Below are 19,182 nucleotides of genomic sequence, written 5' to 3'. Positions count from 1 at the left end.
AAAGATAATTTAGGAGTGGGAATATGCCAGAGTACTTCCCTCATGTAAGGTAAGCAAAGAATCCATTCATTTGCTTAATGTACACTTAAAGATTTTATTTATTTATTTTTCCCCCAAAGCCCCAGTACATAGTTGTATGTCATAGCTGCACATCCTTTTAGTTGCTGTATGTGGGACGCGGCCTCAGCATGGCCAGAGAAGCGGTGTGTTGGTGCGCGCCCGGGATCCGAACCCGGGCCACCAGCAGCGGAGTGCACGCACTTAACCGCTAAGCCACGGGGCCGGCCCTGCTTAATGTACACTTAAAGCACCATTTTTGTGTTAGAGACTCTTGGCTGCTGAATAATAAAAAAATGACTAATGTTAAGCATTTAAAATTTTAGATACTTTACTAAGTAGTGCACATGTTAACTCATTTAATCCTCTTGACAAGCCAATGGGATGGTACAATTAGTCCCATTTTATAGGTGAGAAAATCAGGGCTTGTAAAGGTCACACAAGAAATGAAACGAATCTAAAACCCTTACACTTGAGACGTACAGGTAACAAAACAAAATGGAGAAATATTTCAAATTTTAGACAATCTTCAAGTCGAATATCCTGGGTTAATCTGTAAATTTGATGGATTGGTTAGAGCACTTTGTTTTCCATGAAGGCATTTTCCTCCCCCAGTTGGAGAAAGTTGAAAACTCGATGATGAAATGTGTTTAATAGCTAAAAAAAAAAAAGGGGGTGGGGGGGGTGGCAGTCTGTTGAGCCACTAGAGGGAGCCAGGACTCAACAGAAAGTGAAGTAGAATTGAGCTAACTGGAAGCACTGCCTGAACTATGATTACATCTCAAAAGGTAATGCCAACCCAAATCGGTACTTCCTGATGAAAGCGTGTTTTCAGGATCAAATGGATGACTCAAATATAAAGTGAAGGTTTAATACTTGGAATCACAACTTTTTGGTTTTGTTGTTTTTTGGTGAGGAAGATTAGCCCTAAGCTAACATCTGTTGCTATTCTTTTTGCTGAGGAAGATTGGCCCTGGGCTAACATCCATGCCCGTCTTCCTCCACTTTATATGTGGAGAAGTAGAGGAAAGAGATGATTGTCTGCCACAGCATGGCTTGATAGGCAGTATGTTGGTCCACGCCCAGGATCCGAACCTGCAAACCCCGGGCTGCTCAAGTGGAGCACGTGAACTTAAAGCTATGCCACCAGGCCGGCCCCTGAATCACAACTTTTTTACTTGGAAAAAGATCAAATGATTTTCAGGTATGATTGAGGCCTTGGAGACGTTCTTCCCACTCTACCACAGTGCCCTTTAGGACATTCTGATGGGAACACTTATCTTGAAGCATTTAAACATAAGCATATTCAAGGTGTTTTGTTTTTGTAAAGCATTATTGGCCTCAAATACAGCAGCTTCCATGGGAAGGATGTCATTTTGGGTGTCTTCACTTCTTAATGAAGCTGCCCCCTATAGTGTTTCTTGCTTCTCCAAGTGCCTTGAACCGGTACCTTTGAAGTCTCCTTTGACCCCATTCCTATTCCCACTTCCTTATTTTCCCAGGAAAACAATTATTGTGTATATCAGAACATTTCTTGTACTTAAATGTACATAATTTAGGTATTTTGGAACAACTAGTTTGTTTTTTTTAATTTACAGAAATGGTATGCTAAACATACTTTACTGTTGGCTTTTTGCATTCATCTTTGTTTTTGAGTTTTATCATGTATATATGTAGACTTAGTGCATTCCTTTTAAATGTATAGTATTTCTGAAGTGTGGACTACACTACAATTTATCATTTCCCCTTCTGATGATGATTAGGTTATTTCTGATTTGTTGCTGTTATAAATTCTAGTAACTTTTTTTTTTTTTTTTTGGTGAGGAAGATCAGCCCTGAGCTAACATGCCAGTCCTCCTCTTTTTGCTGAGGAAGATTGGCCCTGAGCTGACATCTGTGCCTACCTTCCTCCACTTTATATGGGCCACCGCCACAGCATGGCCTGACAAGCGGTGCATTGGTGTGCGCCCAGGATCCAAACCTGGGCCGCCAGCATCAGAGCATGTGCACTTAACTGCTACGGCACGGGCTGGCCCCTCTAGTAACATTCTTGTAGTGGTCTCCTTAAATGTATGTGCTAAAATCATCTAGTTAGACACCTGTAAGTAAGTCCAGTTGCTAAGGGTACAGGGTTGTGTACATTTTCAGTTTTACTAGGTATTGATGGATTAGTCTCCAAAGAGACTGTCCATTTGCATTCTAACGAGCAGTGTACAAGAGCCCCATATTGCCACATCCTTACCAACACTATAGTCAGACATAAACATTTTTGCGAAGCTGTTTATTTTATTTATTTTTGTGAGGAATATCAGCCCTGAGCTAACATCCATGCCAATCCTCCTCTTTTTGCTGAGGAAGACCGGCCCTGAGCTAACATCTATTGCCAATCCTCCTCCCCCACCCTTTTTCTCCCCAAAGCCCCAGTAGATAGTTGTATGTCATAGTTGCACATCCTTCTAGTTGCTGTATGTGGGGCGCCGCCTCAGCATGGCCGGAGAAGTGATGCGTCGGTGCACGCCCGGGGTTCCCAATCCGGGCCGCCAGTAGCGGAGCACGGGCACTTAACTGCTAAGCCATGGGGCCGACCCCAAGCTGATTGTTTTAACCTGCATTTTCCTGAATACCAGTGAGATTCAACAGGTTTTTCATATGCATATTGGCCATTTCTCATGTATACATCCCTTGCATTTAAAGTTAAATGAAGAATTTTACACAGAATACCATTCTCTGAAGTAGTGAATTTTAATAGTGTAAAAAAAAAAAATCCAACTTGTTATACAAGTACATATGTTCTATGATTTTATGCATAAATCCATATACATATATCAAGGTAAAGTCTAATACAAAAAAAACAGCTTTTCCTATGGCCAGTGTTCTACACAAGTAAGGCTGCAAACTTTATTTTGTAGTCAAATCAGATTGCAACTCTAAGGCAGGACAAGGCAAAAGCAAAACAGGTCCACAGTATGTTACAGACTATCTTGCATAGTTTATTTGTTCTCACTTGGCAAACTCATTTTAAGATTCTGAAGGATTTTTTTTCCTCAATAAATTTATACAAGTTAGTGTCTACTTTTTGCCTTTGTTGTATATAGCAAACCAGCTTTCTCAGTACTAGTTATATTTTACTTTACAACCTTACACAATTAACGATAGCCTGAGCTTTGGGGCTCTGAACTGCTTTCATTATAATTCTTGATTCAATGATTTACAAATATGTAGAGCATTTTGAGTCTTCATCTGTATCTCAAACGATTTTCCAGGGCTTCCATTCTCTGTGTCATTTCTTCTAGTAAATCTCAAATTAAGGAAGAGGAGGAATATGAATTGCCTGGTTTTTTTTTTTAAGATTTTATTTATTTATTTTTTCCCCCCAAAGCCCCAGTAGATAGTTGTATGTCATAGCTGCACATCCTTCTAGTTGCTGTATGTGGGACGTGGCCTCAGCATGGCCAGAGAAGCGGTATGTCTGTGCGCGCCCGGGATCCAAACCCAGGCCGCCAGCAGCGGAGCGCACACACTTAACCGCTAAGCCACGGGGCCGGCCCTAAATTGCCTATTTTTATCTACATTCAAATACAACTTGATTTATCTACATAAAAATTTGTCCTGAAATATACAGGCTTTGTTTTTTCCATTTTTGTTAAGTATTTTAAAACCTTGACTTGTAAGTTTATAGTAACTCATTTAACACATGCTATCAAGACTATAAATCTTTTTTGGGTTAAATACAGATAGCTCAGTTTGAATTCTTTTTTTAATTTTTAATTCTACTCACACCCCTGTTGCTTGTATATTAGTTTGCCATAGCACACCTCTGGGAGCCAGAATTGATAATGTCGGGAATGTGATGAAGAGAAAACAAAATGATTAGGCCTTGGAAAGTAAGATATGAGGTCAGAAGAGAAGAAGAGAGATGGGGAGTTTTCACCCATGACACCGAATATAGCCCACTTTGAAGCCTCTGACCTATGCTCTTTTATATATAACTTCCTTAGTCTCTTTTATAAGTAGACCGTCAGAGATGGAGTGGGAAAGGGGAGAGGAGAGGGGCATTAGAATAAGCATTTGTCTTCCTCCCTGTAAACTCCTTAATACTCTCCACTCGCCCCCTTGGTGGCAGAAGTAGAGGCCCAGATTCATTATCTATATTAACCACTGTCAGATTATTTTACTTAGGGGAGCATATTTCTGCTTTCAGAAAGGGAATGGCTATATGCTGTTCCTTATATAAACCCACTGGCACAGAAATAGTTCAGAATTAAATCCTTTCCCTTTAGACTAGTTGGTGCATGTTCAGAGATGTCAGCCAGTTTTAGTAAGCTTACTGTAATCTTAAATTCAGAGCAGTTGGCAAGGGTGTTAAGTGTGTAAAAGCACTGAATCCTCATTTCTCCATTATCTCTAAGCATTCCTTGCATTTGTAATATTGTTTTAATGAATCATTGGTTCCCTCAGCGGAATGTTTCATCTTAGAGTGCTGATATAAAAGATCTCTGCTGCCAAACAAACAAAAATACCCCAACTCCAGTCCTCTAGAAAGTCCACACTGATCAAATGTGGCTGCAGTGTGGCTTGGGGCCAAAGGAAAGGTTTGCAATTTAGATAGAGTTTGAGACCTCTTCATTCTACAGCACTCTTTGCCTATACATACTGTACCTTTCATGCATGCCAGACGTAGTATATATCCTTCATTTCCTCTCAGCAGAGAGGGCGTTAAATAACTGTTTTTTCTTTACTTTGCATACTGACTGGCTGACTGGCCTTGTTGCTAAACCCCCTAGAACACAGACAGCAGTTAAGTGCTTGACCCTTGCCACTAAGCTTGGCTTGCCCTTGGCTCTCAAATACCTATCAGGATGCTTAAGAAAAAAGCCTTTCCAGGAGTTCACTATTCTTGACTTTATGGAAATGACTTCATTTGATATATACCCACATATGGTATTCATGAAGTTCTGATAATATCCTTTGCATCCATACAGAAGCATAATAGAAAAGGATATAGCGCTGTGTTAATTTTCTTACTTCTTCATTTGCAAGGTTCTGGAACATTATAAGGTTTTCACATTTGCATTGATCAGGTTTTTCTTCCAAAGGACTTCCTGAGAAAGCAGATGGAAAGTGTTCACCTCTATAACTCACCAGACTTCCCAGACGCATAATAATAGGACTGAATCAGCATATGGAGGAAACCATAATGAAAGAAATGTTCAACTTTTTCCATGCAGCCAGATCCAGTAAATACCAGGAAAGGGCTGTATATGCTTCCAACACTGGAAGTGGCCTTTATTGTGCACTGGGGAAGACTATGTACTCAGTTTCTTTTAGTTTATTTTTTTAGTTCTCCTTTTACTTAAGTTCTCTTTTTCCCTGTCCTATTTCCTACTTCCTCCTTTCCTTTCCCCCTTTAAGCTCAGTTTGTTGGCAAGCAAACTTGTTGGCAAGTTACCTTATAGTGATATTTTACTTGGAATTACCTGAAGATTTTGTTGAATGAAAAAGTTTTTGTGTAGACCGTGAAAGATTGTTTTCTTCAAACAGATATCTGTGTTGCACTGCAAAATTAGAACAGGAAAGTAGGTCTTGGATATTTATGGTGACTGGCTCAGATTCTGTAAAGAGAAAGAAAATTGAAGTCAAACCTGCTTAACATGGTTGTGGTTATGAAACAGCCATCAGCTGTCAGAGTAAGGTACTTGGTATTCCTAGCATGGGGCACACAGCTTTACTTTGGGACATACTGTGGCAAAAAGACTGTCAGCAGAGAGGCTATTACCAAATATGGCTTAAAGTGTAGGGTAAATATTTCCTATATGAGTGAGGGGAAGAAAAGCCATAATTAACAGGATTCAAATCTTACTTACTTTTACTTCTTTACAACTTTTGTCTGGGGGGATGCCGTTGTGGAAGCATCCACCAAAGGTTCTGAAAACACTGCTTTTTAAAATTTACCTGTTGGCTGGTGGACCTTCTTTGGCAGTTCCCCTGCTGGGGAGTCCTGACTTCCATCAGAGTCTTCCAGAGCTGAGAGGAAAAAGAACAAAAGGAGTGACAGTTGTCTGCATGCATCATGTGTTCTCTAGGAAACTGGTCCCAGACCAACTCCTTACCTACCTGCTGTAACCCAGGGTATTTCGGTTTTACTTAGTAACACCACAGATTCAAAAAACAATTGGTTACCAAGATAATCCAAGACCACTCTGGGCAGTTGTCTGTAGTAAGAGAAGTCTGGACCACTAAAGTGCGTCTTACTTAGGAACGCCCCCAAAAATGTCATGTCAAGAACGTAGGGTGGGAAAAAAAGTTAAAGTTGTCCAAGGAGTAAGTTGTAGTGACAGCAGTTCCACTTAAGGCATTTCAACTTGAATGAAACAGCCTAGAGACAAAACCTTATCTACTCGCTTTAGAAAGCTGAAAGGCCTTCCCTTCTTGGTTCCCCTTCATCTCATTGTTCTTTCCTTCAGAGGAGTAAGACACATCACTTAGACTGGGATTTTATTGGTGACTGAACCTGGGACATGAGTAAAAGGGAAAATGAACAGAACTGCTCTATGTTAGCATACCTGGCACAATGAGTGAACTGGACAAAAGCACAGAGAGCTCCTGTACATAACAAAATCTAAATTCTCAGGGGCAGTCTAATGTTCTATAAACAGAACCACGCAGGAAGGCATTCGTTAAATTTTCAACAGTGGGGTGGACGTGACTACCATCCTTTTCCACTCCGATTCCAGGCATATCCTGAAATTGCGCATCAGCTCTCCTGATTTATATAATGGTCGTTTCTTAGTTAAATGATCATTTCTATAGGGTTTTTGTGAGGATAAGTATGCTGGTGTGTCAAAACACTTACCACACTGCTCGGCACAGGGCAGGCGCTCAAGCAGTGTTAGCTGTTACTTTTGTCTTCTCTCTCCCCTATTCCACTTTTTGTGCTTAGTATTTCTAGGCATCACTGGCCCTGCATACCAGGGAGGTACTTTTTTGAGCATTTTGAAGAAATGGGTTGAGAATTTCTCATTCAAGGGTTCATGCTGCCCTGTTTGCTAAGATCTCTCCTAGACGTAAGCTGTAGTACCTTCACATATGCCTTTCTTTAGTTTTTCATTGATCTCGCCCATTGTGCTGAAGTCTTCTGCGTAGAAGAGATGCTTGTCTGTGGGCTCAGAGGCAATCTCTTGTAGTTCTTCCTCAATAGCTTTTCCTACCCCAACAGCATACATAGTTATACCTAAGGTGCAGGGCAAATTAAGAACAAGGTAGTTAAAGAGTTGTGTTCCCAGGGTCTGGAAGTTGTGTGTACTGCACCCAAAGCCAGATAGATATTAAGTGGTGTGATCTGAGCGGTCCATGTCAACCTCCCTTTATTTTTCCACTATTTTTATTTTGGCCCTATGAACAAAAGAGAGGGATCCAAGAGAAAGGAAGGTGAGGCATCTAGGAGAGGTTGGGGAGCTAGACCACCAAACTGTTGCTCAGCTCTGGGCAAGGTCATTTAACAAATCTTCAACTTTTCCCTGAGTTAGCCTTGTAGATAAAACAGAAGAGAACACTATGTTAATGTCTAACAAATGGGAATCTCTTCTAGGAGAATTCTAAGAAGTGAGTCAATTTATGACCTTATAACCTAGTTTCTACATCTCAGAGGTACAGGGTAGGAACTTTAAGTGACCTGGGGCTGGGTGAAGCTGCATTCTGTCCACTCCTCTTGGGAAGACAAAGCCTTGTGAGGAGGTGCTAAGCTGAAACAGAGAATCTGCAGACCACTGGAAACCCCCAAAGTCAGAAAAAAGAACAAACCCAGGTATCAACCTTAGATTTCAAAAGGGATATGAGATTGCTCCAAAAGCTTTTCTATACAAAATTAGTCATTAGACTCCCTTCCTCGATATACTCTTCATTTGAAAGTAAAACACAATAAGAACTGAAGTTCTGCTTGGTTTTCAACATTTTTCAGCACTGATATCTTATTCTGGGTAATTCATTAGACTAGATATTTTAAAAATACACAAACAAGTGGCTCTTCAAGCCAAGGAACAAGAGTTATGCCTTGCCCCCAGTCTGTGTAAGGTCAGTAGCCAAGTTCAGCATATTTGTCTGGGAGCTCAGTGACTTTATGCACAACTTCCTAAAAAGGATAACTACTATTTTAAGATTGTGTTAGCTATGCATAGGAGTAATTAAATTCACTAGAGGATGTCACTTCAGATAAATCTTGTTGATTGAAGAACCAAATAAACATGTTTCTCTTACCACCTGCATTTAGGTGATTGGTGGAAATCTGAGTGGGGGAAAGGTAGGATAGATTGGTCTCAGTGAGACAAATAAAAGGGCTAACCACTGTCTTGGGAGACAAGATGCTTTCCCCAAGACATTTTAAGAATGCAGGCTATAGGGGCCCATGGGTTTGACATGAGCTCTAGCAAGCTAGTCTAGAAGCAGAGGACCTGGGTATGAGCAGCCAGTCTGACAATCCACCCAGATGACTCAGGGCAGGACACTTTTTGCAGCTACTACTCTACTGGGCTAGGAGAAAGAAGTGAATAGTGAAGTAAGCAATATCAATAAAATGGCCTCCTTCACAAAGAGTGACTGAATGTTGCTGTGAACCACCCTTTCTGTGGGGAGGAACAGAATTCACTCATGGGATTGCTAGCACTTTCACTTCTTTGTTCATTCACTCAGCAAGTATTAGTCACACATACTACAGGCCAGGCCTGATCCAGGCACTGGGTCCATAAAGTCTTGAATGAAGCACAGGTCTGTGCATACCCCGTTTCCCCTGACAGGACCTGTGAAAGCAGTGGGCACACAAGTTCTTAAATAACGTGGCTTTCAAGAAAACTGCTTCACAACCTCAGTTTTCTCATCACCCAAGGAATCCAGACACTCTCCTTAAGCTGTCTCTAATAACCATCCTAGGTTCTGGGTTTCCGTTTCCAAGGGCCATACTCCTCTGCCACACTTCACATCTATACACAACTAAAGGACCCTCAAATCCCTCCCTGCATTATACCTGGGGTCAGAAAAACCTCCTAGAAGAGGCTGGGCTTTACTGAGCAACAAGAGCTTAGAGTCATAATCTATTCTAATATTTTGATTTTCTCAAAAGCTAAATTTGGGGCTGGCCCAGTGGCACAGGGGTTAAGTGCGTGCACTCCGCTTCGGTGGCCCCAGGGTTCGCACGTTTGGATCCCGGGTGCGCACTGACGCATCGCTTGATAAGCCATGCTGTGGCGGCGTCCTATATAAAGTAGAGGAAGATGGGCACGGATATTAGCCCAGAGCCAATCTTCCTCAGCAAAACAGAGGAGGATTGGCATCAGATGTTAGCTCAGGGCTGATCTTCCCCACACACACACACAAAAAAGCTAAATTTGCCTCCTGCAAACACAGGAGTATTCACTATCCTAAGGCTATTGCACTTTCAGTGTTTGACTAAAGCACTGGTTTGAAAAAAAAGGTGTCAGTAGAAGTTCCTCCCACCAGGAATCTATTTTTACCAAACTCTTTAGGTGATTCTAGAGCAACCAGACCAGTGTTTGGGAACTGTTGTGTATTTATCTGTGGTTAAAACAGAACGTGCAAGGTTGACTCTCTTCACTGAGGTCACACACCAGCTAGTAAATCGCGGTAGGTGATTAGTCAGGTGTGGTCTGTGTGTAGCCTAACCTCCCAGTCAGCAATCTGCCTTTCGCATCCTTCCTGACTCCTTTAACTCCTGTGGGGTCCCTTTAAGGCCTCTAGGTGACAGTTTAGCAGAGGTATATAACAGCGGTTGACAGGAAGCCTTTCTGTATGCTCACAAAAATCTCACTGGTATGGCCAGCTATGACCACTGAGTGAGTTTAAGAAACCTGAACCCTGAGTAGTGTAAACCACACCTCCATCGCATATTACCATTGGCCTTGGCTTTACTGGCCCACTCGGAGACGTCATCCTGAGCCCGTCCGTCTGTGAACACGATGGCCACTCTGGGCACCCGTGCAGAGAGAGGCCTGGCCCCTTCTACTTGGGTAAAACTTCTCTCAAACATGTGTCTCAGGGCCAGCCCAGTCATAGAGCCCTTGCCCATGTATTTCATGTGGGCCACGGCTTTTTTCATGTCTTTGGCAGAGCCGAAGTTTCTCAGGGTAAATTCTGTGCGGACCTGCGTGGAATACTGGAGCAGCCCCACTCGAGCAGTTTTGGGGGAAATGGCCAAGGAATCTATAATTCCAGTGACAAACTGCTTCACGATCTCAAAATTCTCTTCTCCAAGGCTCTTGGATCCATCGATCACAAAGACCAGGTCAATTGGGCCTTCAGTGCATCCTACAGGAACAAAAGGAAAGTTGAAGTAGTTAAATGATAAAAAATCATTTATGCACAAGAGTAGAAGAAAATTATGCTCCAGTTGGAGGCATAACTACTTTGGAGAACCACCTTTGTTCTTTAGATAATACACAGGGCAGACAGAAGGTGTTGGGAGAGTCACAAGCAACAACAATCTTCACATTTGCTTTTATATGTGGCTTGTCAAATTGATAAAAATAGTATTTTTCACAAGCAAAAACACACAGCAGAGGTACAAATTGGAAAGCAGGTCTACGCTGTACCCTGGGTCACTGACAGGCCTGGGAGTGACTGTGTGTAGAGTACACTGAAGGGTCTGACAGCACCCAAAAGATTCCTATAATTTTACTCCAGGAGGGTGGCATCACCCCAGTGCCGGCATTCCCACAGACAACAGAGAAGGAAATTCCTAAAATTCAGCTCAGCCATCAATTCTTCCAGGGAGCTTTCCTGGTAACCCAGCTTGTATTAGTTACTCTCTGCGTGCTCCTAACACTACTCATTTATTCAACAAAAATTTGCTTTTTGAGCACCTGCTTCGTGCAAGGCTCTAGGCGCAGCAGGATTGCAAGTGACCACGGCAAAATCCCTGACGCCAACTTGCTTCTAGTCCAGTGTTCTCTGTGCAGTTCTCCACACTGTACAACAGCTATTTGATTAAGAGTCAGTCCTCCTCGAGGCTGCAGTTCCTCCTCAGCAAGGACCATGTCTCATTCATTTCTGTACCCCCAATACCTGGCACACAATAGGTGTTCAATAAATGCCTGTTGACAGAATAAATGAAGGAGGTGGTGTCCATTGGGTAGCATAAAATTAAAGCTTAAAAATGAATTATTGAGAATAATTTATCTACATGGAAGCTCTTCTGGCAACTCAGATGGTTGACAGTAAAAGCTTTATGCAAATACTTAATCTGAGTATGGAGAGATTTTTTGTTATTTAGGGCCACATAAGAAAAATTTGCAGATCCCAAATGGATGATCTCATTCCAAACAGTCTACAGTATGCAATATAGCGTCCTCCTTTATATTATCAAGCAGCTGTCTAGTCTTTGAAAGTGAATACAACAATACAAGCAAGTAAAAGACACACACAAGGAAAATTATTTCTATGCCTGGCCTGAATAACATGCTAACGTGTGTGAGTGTGTGTGTTAGGGGGTTGGGTTCTTCTCTTTCTCCATTAAGTGCTTGTCCTCATTACTCAAACTATTGATCCTTTATTAGTGAAAGAGGAAAAGGCCTGTTCAGAGCTTCATTTATATTCATGGCCTGTTCTTGAATCAACCAAAAAAAGACTCGCAGGCAGTATGCACGTGGCTCTCCAGCAGATTTCCGAAATACTGGAATAACTTTCCAGCATTGAGTCTGTTTTCTCCTCTTCCCCATACACTCTTTTCTTACAGAACAAATCAGTACTTGCAGCCTCCCCACACAGAGGGGCACAGAAGACTTCTCCAGGTAACAAGAATGCTAGCCAGAGTGGAGGAACATGAGGGCAAGAAGTGTCAGACTTTTGTGTTCAGACTCAGGAAGAAGGACAGCCCCCCTTGCTGGCTCCTTGTTTGCAGGAGGGTCACTCCAACTCTCCTTGGGCATTTTCTTTTGGTAGTTAAGTCAATGAGACTGGAATGGAGCTTAATTTGCTTTCAGAACTTAATTTTCAGAGTTCCAGAATTTCAGGGTGGGACAAGACCTTTAAAGGTCATCTAGTGCAGGCCTCCTGTTGCTTACATCTTTACGACATCCCTACCAGTACCATTCAGGCTGGGCCTGAACACCTCTCCTGCTGAGGAACTCGTCACCTCACCTCTGAAGCCCCATCTTTGGACAGCTCTGCTGTTGATTACATAGCTATCATTTGTCAAGCCACTGACAAATGTCAAGCCCAATGTGTTGGCAGTGGGCTAAGCACCTTTAAATACATGATCTCATTTATGACGATTCTGTGAGATATTATCCTCATGTTATAGACGAAGAAACTAAGACTCAAGAGAATTAAATAATTTCTGGAAGGTCACACAAGTGTATGAATAGGGGCTCAAATCCAGGTCTGTCCAGTCCGAAGCTCATGATCTTAACTAATCAATCATACAGCTTCCCTGAGAAAAAGTGTCTTTGTCCTCCTACTGAGCTGTAGCTTCTCCCCCATGTCCTTTCTCTCCCTCAGGGGGAGGAGTCATATAAATCATGAATGAGGTGACTGTCACTTTGGTATCTGAATGGTACCTCAAATCTTTTTTTCTACAAAGATCCACAGTTTCTTCTTTTACATTTCATTTGACATCGTACTGAACTTCCTCACGTGTTCTCTAAATCTTGTTTGTTTCTCTTTTTTCTTTAAAATTTTTTTTAAAATAACACATGCACATGGAACAAAGTTCAAACATTACAAAGGGTGTGTGTGTATCTATATCTATATATACCTATATATCTATATCGAGAGAAAATGTATGTTAGAGGGAGCCTTTTGCAAAATACATCAACGGTAACATACTATGGAAACCATTCAGCACCATGCTTTTTTACCTAAAATATCTTGGGGATACATCTAGAGCTGCTTCATTGTTTTCCACAGCTGTGTACTATTCTATCATATAGCTGCACCATGATTTATCTAATCAGCCTCTTATGATGGACATTTACCTTGTCAATTTCAATTTTTTTGCTGCAACAAATAATGCTGCATAAAACATCCTTGTATACATATGTTTTTGTGAACACATGCATCGGTAGGATAAACTCCTAGAAGTGGAATTCCATTTAAAACATTGCCAAATTGCCCCCCTAAAGGTTGTACCAATTCAGACACCTAGTGAGAAATTTATAATTGCCTATTACAATGTACCTTTAGCCAACATAAGGAATCATCAAATTTTTTTTTTGTGTGTGAGGAAGATTAGCACTGTGCTAACATCTGCCAATCCTCCTCTTTCTTTTGCTGAGGGAGACTGGCCCTGGGCTAACATCCGTGCCCATCTCCCTCCACTTTTATGGGACGCCGCCACAGCATGGCTTGCCAAGCAGTGCGTCGGTGTGCGCCCGGGATCCAAACCGGTGAACCCCGGGCCGCCACAGCAGAATGCACACACTTAACCGCTTGCGCTATCGGGCCAGCCCAAGGAATCATCAAATTTTTTGCTCTCTGATAACAGGAAAAAAATATATCATAGCATTAATCTCTTACTACACACTTTCCCTTTTTTTCTTTTATGGCTTTTATGTTTCATGTCATGTTTAGAGAAGTGTTTTCTACTCCTAGATTATAAAATAATTCTCCCAAGATTTTTTGATCCATCTCTCTCTTCCTAAAGTGCAATGCCCAAAATTGAATGTAATTCTCCAGCACAGAGCAGAGCACAAGTCTACCCTCCCTCATTCCAGATATTCTTATTTAGCTAAGATCACTCTAGCCTTTTAGTGATAGTGAATTTACTGTCAACTAAAACCAAAAGTGCTGCAGTTAAGCTCTCTCTTCCCTATTTGAATTCATGCATACACATTTATATTTATGGTAGAAGCAGAGGTCAGGGATTCATTTCCGGAAAATACTCCAAAAGGTAATTGCTCCCAAGTCAAATTAAAGCAGAAAGCCAAGTTCTAATCACTTACTCTTGCACCGTCTTCCGTCCTCAGCTAGAATAAATCCCTCTGAGCACTTGCAGATGTAGGAACTGCCACGATTAACACAAATGTGTTCACAGCCGTGGTGGGTCGATTTGCAGACATCCTTCCCTGAGGAAAATGTAGGGAGTTGAGCAACCACATCAGTGTAGAAATGAGCTGGATTGAATAGTTATGTCAGGACAGATCACAGCTGCGAACCCAGGCTGCCGAAGTGGAGTGCGTGAATTTAACCACTATGCCACCAGGGTGGCCCCCCCAAACACTCCAGTTTTAATTGTCTAATGAACATTTCTCATGTGCAAGGTACTTCAAACTCTTCAAAGTAATTACAGCCCTTTAATCTTCACAACATCGTGTGAGAGGAAGAAGGCAAGGATAATTAGATCCAATATATAAATGAAGAAACTCAAAAAGTTCCACAGTGTTGCCCAAGGTCATGCAGCAAGTTGATGACACAGCTGAGCGATGATGTCTCCTGAGTCCCTCCTCCTCTGTGTCATGAAAGCCTATGGTTCTTTTCTGTCATTAGCTCCCTAAAAGAAGAAGCTTCCTCCAAAATTGGAATGGGTGTACTGCAGATCCCTCTAGGAAGTGGGAGTGGTGGGATTTGATTTAGCAATCAGATTTTAGAGGCAGTAGTTGTGCCTAGTGTACAACAGCTCAATTTACTGAGCAATAAATGTGCAGAATGAATAAATGGTGTATGTGTGTACACTGGCATTTATAGAAATGAGAGCATGAACAAATGACTCAGGCAGACTAAACGGCAGAATTGCAGACATGGTCTCCACAGAAGGGACAGCGTAGTGTGAAGGCAAGACGTAGCATCATGCAGGGAGCCCTGCAGAGTTAGGCCAGGGTCCATAAGCATCCCAGGAGTTGGTTGTTCCACTAAAAGTAGGAGCCCCTCTTCCTGGTGGAAGAATGAAGACAGTGAATTCCACCCAACCCAGCTTTGTTGACATATGGAGGGGCCCCAGCTATCTCAAAGGAGTCTGTGAGGAAATTCCCCCAAGTTAACCCCAAAAGCAAATGAATTTATTTTGTCTTAACTAAAAAAGGGCCATCCTGCCCAAAGGAGCAGAATGTCACAAAGCAAGTAGACAGTGTCAAACCCCCAAAAGTAGGGATTAACAGCTCAGAACCTCACAGTGGAGAAAAATCCCTGCCTTGTGCTATTCTCATGCCCACACCTCACTGAGCTCATGGGTCCCTGACTCTCTCTTCCTTTGGGTGCTGTGATGGTTAATGTTTTGTTTCACCTTGGCTAGGCTATGGTGCCCAGCTGTTTGGTTAAACAGCAGTCTAGATGTTGCTGTGAATGTATTTTTTTAGGTGAGATTAACAGTTAAGTAAGCACATTTTGAGTAAAGCAGATTATCCTCCATAATGTTGGTGGGCCTCATCCAAGCACTTGAGGGCTTTAAGAGAAAAAAAGACTGAATTCCCCCAAGGAAGAGAGACTTCTGCTTCCAGACTGCCTTTGGATTAGAGCTGCAATATCAGCTCTTCCCTGGGTCTCCAGCCTGCTGGCCTACCCTGCAGATACCAGACTTGCCAACCCCAATAATCATTCTCTTCCCCTACCCCCCCATACACACACACACACACATATATGTACACACACACATATACATATATATATACATACATACACACACATACACATTCTATTAGTTCTGTTTCTCTGGAGAACCCTAACTAATACACCTTCTAAGTAAACTCTCAGAATCTGTTCTAAGCAAATAACAGAGGGAATGGATAAATAAAACCTACAGAAAATCCCTTCAGTCCCTCTCCCACCCTCTACCCTTACTTATCAGGTCTTCCAAGAAGAAAGAGCACTATAATTATCCTTTGATCCTCATAGTGATTGCTGGCAGAGATTCTAATTCAGTCCAACGACTGTGCCAGGCTCTGGGCATCCACACAACTATCGTGGAGAGGGCCAACAGCTGAGAGAAAATGAAAAGAAGCAAAGAGCCCGACAACTCAGGACCTTGACTGAGAAATTTCTACGAACTAAGGGTCTACTGTACTGATCACTAGCAAAACACTTCAGAGCACCCAAGGCAGGAACTTAAAATTGTGACATTGGTTGTAAAGGAAGATTTTAAAGATGAAATTAAGTTATACAACTGTCCGAGTCCCACAGATGGAAGAGTTCATCTCTACCTTGAGGCTACTTACTTCTGCAGCGTTTCCCATCCTCGGTGAGCCGGAATCCCTCCAAGCACTTGCAGATGTACGAGTCATCACTGTTCACACAAATGTGTTCGCAGCCATGGTCTACTGCTTGGCAGACATCTTTCCCTGGGGACAGCAGAGCAAGTTAAAACAATTTTACTAACGTCAATTTTCCCCGGGCTTCATCTCAGAGGATCCATCCATCTCAGCCACTGGACTCCACAGCCACTGGAGCTCAGTGATCCATGGGAGGAAGGTAAAATTGAGGTTGAAGTTCAGCTGCTCTAATTTGGGCTAACTCGTCAAACTTCCTCACTATCATCACCACCATCAACCACCAGCACCTACTTCAGTGTCTCATAAAAATGCAACCCATCATCAGCTTTCTGCAGACATAGTTCTGATATCAGACAGGAAACACTGTTGGTATAATTACTTAGAAGATTAAACTTCAATTTAGACTAGCGGCACTGAAATCTAATTTTGGCTTTGTCCCTGACGTATTACATGACTTGGGAGAATCACTTAACCTCTGGGAGCCTTACCTTTCCTGTCTGAAAACTGAGAGTAATTATTCCAGTTACCCATCTTTTCTTCAAATGTGTCAACATGAGTTGCTTTTTGTAAAGTGCTTTGAGAAGCTTGACAAAAAGATGACTGATAGGGATGGAAATCATTTACTCAGGGCTACACACTCTCCTTTGATTATACAGAGAAGTGTCTTGGCCCCATCTAAGAGGCTTTGCTTTCTAAGACGTAAAAATGGCCTCATCATAAGGTGGTCTCTAAGAGGGATTTGTGCTACCAGAAACAACACCAACAATATTATTAAAGGTAAATAAACAGAGGCTCAGAGAAGTGAAGCACTTTGCCTAGCTAATGAATGGCAGAGCTAGAAGCTGATAGAATCTTGGATTTCAGACTAGACATCTTTCTATTAGGGAATCTTGCTAAACCACTGTTTCTATGTTACAGGGCACAAATGAGTAACTTCAGTTGTAGCTCTGGCATTGACTTTTTTCGTTTGTCCATTTGTTTGTTTTCTTTTTTTAGATTTTATTTTTTAGGACAGTTTTAGATTTACAGAAAAACTGAGTAGACAGTACAGAGAGTTCCCATAAACCCCCATACCCAGTTTCCCCTATAACATCTTACATTAGTGTGATACATTTGTTACAATTAATGGACCAATACTTATACATTATTATCAACTAAAGTCCATAGTTTATCTACATTTCCTTAGTTTTTACCAAATATTGTTTTACTGATCCAGGATCCCATCCAAGATCTCACATTACATTTTGTGGTCATGTGGCACTGGCTTTTGAGAGTAACTGATTTATACAAAGATTGGGTTGGTGGATTTCACGCAGAGGTCAGACCCAGTAATGTGACCCCAATAAAAACTTACTTCTGCAGGTTTTCCCATCTTCACGGAGTATATACCCTTCAAAGCATCGGCACACAAAAGAGTCTTCACTGCTTACACATGAATGTTCACAACCATGGTCCCCCAAAGCACAAGAGTCCAATTCTGAGAATCCAATTAGAATCAGAGAAACAGAAGTAAGAAATGATTCATACATTAGAGACTTACTCAATCTTAAAAGACATTTCAGACACTTTCAAGTGGTACCTTATCCCACAGTGCACATTTCAAAATAGAAAGTATATCTATGAGCAAAAATTATTAATAAAGAGCACATAAAACAAGATCATCATCTCCATAGAAAAAATGAACAAAAGATACAAAAAGACAACTTACAAAAGGAGAGATATAAATGGCCTATAAATAGTAGAAGATAAGTTCAACTTCATTGGTTATCATATAACTGTAACATCAACTTATCCACATGTCTACTAGGTATGCATATATGTGTCACACTTAGGTAATCCATTCATTCATTTGTTCATTCAGTCAACAAATATTTCACAAGTCCCTACTCTATGAGTCAGGCACTGTTCCAGGCTCTGGGGATATAATGATAATAAAACAAAGCTTCTGCTTTTGTGAAGCTTACATTTGGCAGCAGGGATGGAAGGGAAGGGGGAGAAGGTTATCAACAGACAAACATATATATGTCAGATGGGGAAAGTGCTGTGGAGAAAAAGCAGGGTAAGGGGGATAGCAAGTGCCTGCTGGGTTGGGCGTGGGGAGGGCTTGTCATTTTTACATGCTGCACTCAGATAAGGTAACACTGCACAGAGCCCAGAAGAAGAGACGAGTGTGTGTGGAGGATTTGGGAAAGAACACCACCCCTAAAAAAGAATTTGCAGACTGCAGGGGTAGGAACATGCTTGGCATGTTTCAGGAAAGGCAAGGATACCAGTGTGACCCAAGCAACCACAGCCTGGCAGGAGATGATCAGGAGCAGACCACACGGGGGGATGCACAGGCAGTGGTTGGATCTGAGTGAGAAGGGGTCACTGGGGGATTTTTTTTTTTTTTTTATAATTTTATTTATTTATTCTTTCCCCCAAAGCCCCAGTAGATAGTTGTATGCCATAGCTGCACATCCTTCCAGTCGCTGTACGTGGGACACGGCCTCAGCATGGCCGTAGAAGCGGCGGGTCGGTGCGTGCCCTGGGTCCGAACCCAGGCCGCCAGCAGCGGAGCGCGCGCACTTAACCGCTAAGCCACAGGGCCGGCCCATCACTGGGGGATTTTGAGCAGTGGATTGACATGATGTGACTTTATTTTAAAAGGGCCACTGTGCACAGAATGGGGTGTGGGTAAGGATGGGGCATGAAGAGCTAGAAGAAACCTACTGCAATGATCCTGGTGGCCCAGACCAGGTTGGGGAAAAGTGGTCAGACTGTGGCTGTATTGTGAAGGTAGATTTGCTGATGGGTTGATATGAAGAGTCCATCTTCATATGGATACGACAGAAGAGTCACGGATGACTCCGAGGTTGCTGAACTGAGCAACTGAAGAATGGCATTGCCGTCCACAGGGCTGGGGCAGCTTCTATGGGAG

At 42.1% G+C, this 19,182-nt stretch overlaps 1 protein-coding gene across 2 annotated transcripts in view; it reads right to left on the bottom strand.

Annotated features, from left to right (window-relative positions):
* Positions 1-2,775: 2,775 nt before the first annotated feature.
* Positions 2,776-19,182, bottom strand: part of MATN2 (matrilin 2) — a 125,171-nt gene continuing 108,764 nt past the window's right edge. Inside the window, exons 10-18 of one of the 2 annotated variants that reach the window (XM_058564683.1) lie at positions 17,617-17,739; positions 16,209-16,331; positions 14,004-14,126; positions 9,958-10,371; positions 7,136-7,288; positions 6,010-6,081; positions 5,535-5,669; positions 5,061-5,159; positions 2,776-3,349 (exon numbers count right to left, since the gene is read on the bottom strand). In XM_058564683.1, the coding sequence (XP_058420666.1) occupies positions 3,294-3,349; positions 5,061-5,159; positions 5,535-5,669; positions 6,010-6,081; positions 7,136-7,288; positions 9,958-10,371; positions 14,004-14,126; positions 16,209-16,331; positions 17,617-17,739 (1,298 nt within the window). In that variant the 3' untranslated portion in view covers positions 2,776-3,293. The remainder of the gene's footprint in view (positions 3,350-5,060; positions 5,160-5,534; positions 5,670-6,009; positions 6,082-7,135; positions 7,289-9,957; positions 10,372-14,003; positions 14,127-16,208; positions 16,332-17,616; positions 17,740-19,182) is intronic. The other variant, XM_058564684.1, reaches the window with a different exon arrangement.

The sequence above is a fragment of the Diceros bicornis genome, chromosome 21, assembly GCF_020826845.1.
Source record: "Diceros bicornis minor isolate mBicDic1 chromosome 21, mDicBic1.mat.cur, whole genome shotgun sequence".
Lineage (NCBI taxonomy): Eukaryota > Metazoa > Chordata > Mammalia > Perissodactyla > Rhinocerotidae > Diceros > Diceros bicornis.
Note: the sequence above shows the minus strand (reverse complement) of the source record. Positions and strands in the feature narration are given on the sequence as shown.